Source organism: Coptis chinensis, chromosome 3, assembly GCF_015680905.1.
Source record: "Coptis chinensis isolate HL-2020 chromosome 3, ASM1568090v1, whole genome shotgun sequence".
In the NCBI taxonomy this organism is placed as follows: domain Eukaryota; kingdom Viridiplantae; phylum Streptophyta; class Magnoliopsida; order Ranunculales; family Ranunculaceae; genus Coptis; species Coptis chinensis.
Genome location: NC_141458.1, coordinates 120,519,159 through 120,523,681, shown reverse-complemented (window position 1 = coordinate 120,523,681; position 4,523 = coordinate 120,519,159). Strand labels below are relative to the sequence as shown.

General features: G+C 48.8%; 1 protein-coding gene across 1 annotated transcript; it reads left to right on the top strand.

Moving 5' to 3' along the window:
* Positions 1 to 3,157: 3,157 nt before the first annotated feature.
* LOC147513777 (uncharacterized) lies at positions 3,158 to 4,111 on the top strand. Its single transcript, XM_086598957.1, has one exon. It carries the CDS (start codon positions 3,158 to 3,160, stop codon positions 4,109 to 4,111), a length of 954 nt encoding a protein of 317 aa, XP_086455083.1.
* Positions 4,112 to 4,523: the final 412 nt, after the last annotated feature.

The following is a 4,523-nucleotide window of genomic DNA, read 5'->3' as shown; positions in this document are numbered from 1 at the left end:
CGCAATACCGATCTATCCAGATCGCTGATGAAGGAACGCCCCGAAATGCTGTCCGAACTGTACGCCCGAGTTGACAAGTATATCAAGTTGCAAGAAAGTTTGCAGTCCAATGGGTTAGCCGAAAACCAAGAGGTAGCAACGATCTCTGACAATTCCCCGCGCACCAAGCAGCGACCAAGGTCGCAGGCACCAAAGGCAAGAACCCGACAAGATAACAACAGAAAGTTCGCTGTCTTGACCCGATCTCCTAGTTACATCCTAGACAAGATCCAGCGAGCCCCGTACTTTCACCCCGATGTGAAGCAGCCAGTCGATCGACCTGACAAGCCATATTGTGCATTCCACAAAGCCAAATGTCATGAAACAAATGCATGCTGGGGGCTTAAGCACTATCTTCAGGATCTTGTCGAAGCTGGTCACCTCAAGCATTACACCAACATTTCTGACGGTGATTTGCGTCATAAGCTTATGGCACGACGAGTGCACAGTCGATCCCCACCTCACCGAGTGCGCAGTCGCTCTCCACCTCGCCGAGGCCGTAGTCGATCTCCGCATCGCCGTCACTATCAAGACTTCCAAGTTCGCCCCAACAACAGAGGTCGTCCCCAAGATCGTTCTCGTCACGAACGAAGACAACACTCCTCTGATCGTGACAACGCCCGAACAGTTCACATGATTACTTTCCCCAATGATTCAGTTACTTCATCCAGAGAGAAAAGACGTCGTGTTGGCGCTCTTCAAGAAGTATATCACTTTACTTCCCAAGCAAAGACATGCTCCACGCCACTTTCGTGTCGCCAACCGAGATATCATTTTCACAGAGACCGACCTTAACAAGGTCTGTCTTCCTCACAATGATGCATTAGTCGTCCACGTCAGGATCAGCGACTGGACCGTCAAGCGCGTCCTAATTGACCCGGGAAGTTCCTGCGACGTTTTATTTTACCATACTCTCCGAGAAATGAGTTTACCTAAGTCAGTTCTGATAGACCCGATTGCCCCCCTTTATGGGTTCAATGGTTCCAGAACCGACCCAGTCGTTGATATCATCCTTCCCGTATCAGTGGGATCTAAAGAGGACAAAGTCAGCTGCAATACGCGCTTCAGTGTCCTGGACATCCCGTCGACCTATAATGCCATCTTAGGACGACGATGGATCCACCAAATGCAAGCTGTACCATCAACGTTGCATCAAGTTCTCCGTTTCCCGGGCCTCAGAGGACTGATGGAACTGAGAAGCAATCAACTGGAAGCATATCACTGTAACCAAATCTTGTCCGCCGGAAAGACCGATAGTACACCACTCCACACGCAGGCAGTGAACCGATCACTTATACAATGGCTAATGACCTGGTTGCAGAAGTCAGAGCCAACGCCTCAAAACAACACGCTGGGGGCTCCAGTAGGAAGAGGAAGTCATCCACTCACACTCCAGAGGTCAATCCAACCGTTGCCGTTTCATCAGACAAGATTCCAAAGGTCGCCTCAGTTGGTATTCATGCCGCAGTCACGATCCCAGAAGACCCCTCTGCTATTGTTGGCACACCCGTTCGCAACCAGATGGATTCACAGGCCCGTGTTACATCACAAGTCTTCCTACCGACGGTCACTCCAGCCCCTCTGAGTATGCCCACAGAAACTATTCCAGTTCCTGGTCTCGTCACCACAGCTGCCGATCCAGTTCAGACGCACAACTGCACTCTCCCTCAGGTTGTTGAAATGCCCACACGCGACGAAGCGTCGCCGCCTAAGTCAGCATCTCAACAGCTCGACAGAGAGCGAGTGAACTTAGGAACTGATAGCGACCCCAAGTTTGTATATGTAGGGGCAAACCTTGACCCTACACTCAAGGCTCAACTTGTAAATTTTCTGGCTATGAATAAAGATGTTTTCGCTTGGTCGTACATTGATGTGCCCGGTATAGACCCTAGTGTAGCGTGTCATCGGTTAAATGTACGTCCTAATGCTAAGCTAGTTCGCCAGCGGCCTCGTCGATTATCTCTGCGTTTTCAAAAAGCCATTAATGACGAGGTCGACAAACTCAAGCAAGTCGGTTTCATCAGAAGGGTGGACTACCCTGATTGGGTCGCTAACATCGTGGCGGTCCCCAAAAAGAATGGAACAGTTCGCCTATGCGTCGATTTCACCAATGTCAATCAAGAAACGCCGAAAGATAGTTTTCCCCTACCACGCATTGACCGACTGCTTGATCAGACTTGCGGACATGAACTGGTTTCCTTTATGGATGCATATAGCGGATACAACCAAATCCCACTCGCGGAGGAAGATCAAGAGAAGACCTCGTTCATTACTGAACAAGGAATTTATTGTTATAACGTCCTCCCGTTCGGTCTTAAGAACGCTGGCGCGACATATCAGCGTCTCGTCACTGACATGTTCCAGGACATGTTAGGAGAAACCATGGAAGTTTACATCGACGACATGGTCGTCAAGAGCAAAAAAGCAGTCGACCATATTACTCACTTGGAGCAAGCGTTCTCCAGATTGCGTCGGACTCGAATGAAGTTGAACCCAGCGAAATGCCTCTTTGGAGCGTCCTCTGGTAAGTTTCTAGGTTATCAGGTGTCACAACGCGGGATCGAAGCAAATCCTGACCAAATCAGAGCGTTCTTAGACATGCCTGATCCACAGACCAAGAGGCAGATACAGAAGTTGTCAGGCATGGTTGCTGCACTTAATCGATTCATATCCAGAGTGTCAGACAAATGTCGTTCATTCCTACAACTCCTTAAGAAAGGCGAGCAGTTCTCATGGAATGACCAATGCCATCACGCATTCGCCACTCTCAAAAAATACCTCACCACGCCTGCCGTCTTAACCACACCAGTAGATGGAGAGACACTGGGGCTATACCTGGCAGTATCAAATTTTGCGATTAGTTCGGTTCTCTTCAAGGAGGCGAACAACTCAGAAAAGCCAATATACTTCACAAGTAAGACGCTCACGCCAGCTGAGAGGAATTATTCTTTCCTTGAACGAGCCGTCCTTGCTTTGGTGTATTCGGCAAGAAAATTCGCCGTACTTTCAAGCCCATCCGATCAACGTACTGACCGACCTTCCACTGAAAAAACTCCTCCACAAAGAACACAAAACTACTCATATGGTCGTCTGGGCCGAGGAGCTCGGTGAACACCACATGGAGTTTGTACCTCGTATCTCTCAGAAGGGTCAAGTCGTTGCTGATTTCCCTGTTAAGGACCCCCACTGGGAACCCGACCTGGAGCTCGCCGTTGTCAAAGAGCGTGTCAAATCAGTCTGGTCCCTATTTGTTGATGGCTCTAGCAACCCCGGCGGGAGTGGCATTGGGGTCGTTTTAGTGTCTCCCGAAGGAGTTATGGTTGAAAAGTCAGTGCGACTCGACTTCGCATCTTCCAATAACGAGGCAGAATACGAAGCACTGATCATGGGTCTTCGTATGGCACTACAACTCGGTGTCCAAGAGCTCCAAGTTTTTAGTGACTCGCAACTGGTCGTTCGCCAGATTGCTAAGGAGTACACTACTCAGGAAGGTAACCTTTCGAAATATCTTCGGATCGTTTATCATTTGTTACCTTCTTTTAAGAAAGCTACCGTACATCATTTTTTGCGTGATGAGAATCGTCACGCCGATAGCCTGGCTTACCTAGCCACTCAAATACCGAGTTGTGCTCCACGACAACTCCTCATTGAGGTCGTCGATCGACCTGCATACCAGGTTGAGCATGCCCTAGTCATAACCGATCTATTTCCTCTCTCTGACGATCAGCTGCGACAGACTTGGATGCAGCCCATTATGGACTACATCCAACAGGGCACGCTCCCTGCAGAGCGTGCCAAAGCCAGACAAATCCAATATCAAGCGCGTCGTTATTGCATGTTACATGATAAGTTATTTAGGAAATCTGCTGGTGGACCGCACTTGCGATGTATTACTCCAGAGCAGGGACAATGGATATTTGCCGAAATCCATGAAGGCGCATGCGGAAACCATGCCGGAGGTCGCTCTTTAGCCCATAAGGCAATTTCCCAAGGATACTTCTGGCCTCGTATGCAGACCGACGCCAAAGCATACGTTCTCAAGTGCTTAAAATGTCAAACATTTGGCCATTAACATCATTCACCATACGCGAAGCCGAAATGATCAATATTGCCGACCCACGGCCATTTCACATGTGGGGCATGGACATTATGGGACCGTTCGTCCCCGTAAAAGCACCGGTTTTCGGTTCGTCTTAAAAGCGACAACCGACTATTTCACCAAGTGGGTCGAAGCCATTCCTTTAGCCCATGTCAAAGAATCGCATGTCCGAAATTTCATCTGGACTCATATCATCACCAGATTTGGGTTGCCACACACACTCGTCATGGACAATGGACCCCAATTCAGAGGACGAACCGTTAAAGAATTTCTCGCAAAATGGAAGATAGTTCATGCATTTTCTACTCCACATTACGCTCAAAGTAATGGTCAAGCGGAAGCCAGCAACAAGGCCATCTTAGAAAATTTGAAGAAAAAGATTACA

Bases quoted from the DNA above. Each gene is read 5' to 3' on its own strand.
- LOC147513777 (XM_086598957.1), top strand. From the start codon at position 3,158: ATGGAGTTTGTACCTCGTATCTCTCAGAAGGGTCAAGTCGTTGCTGAT.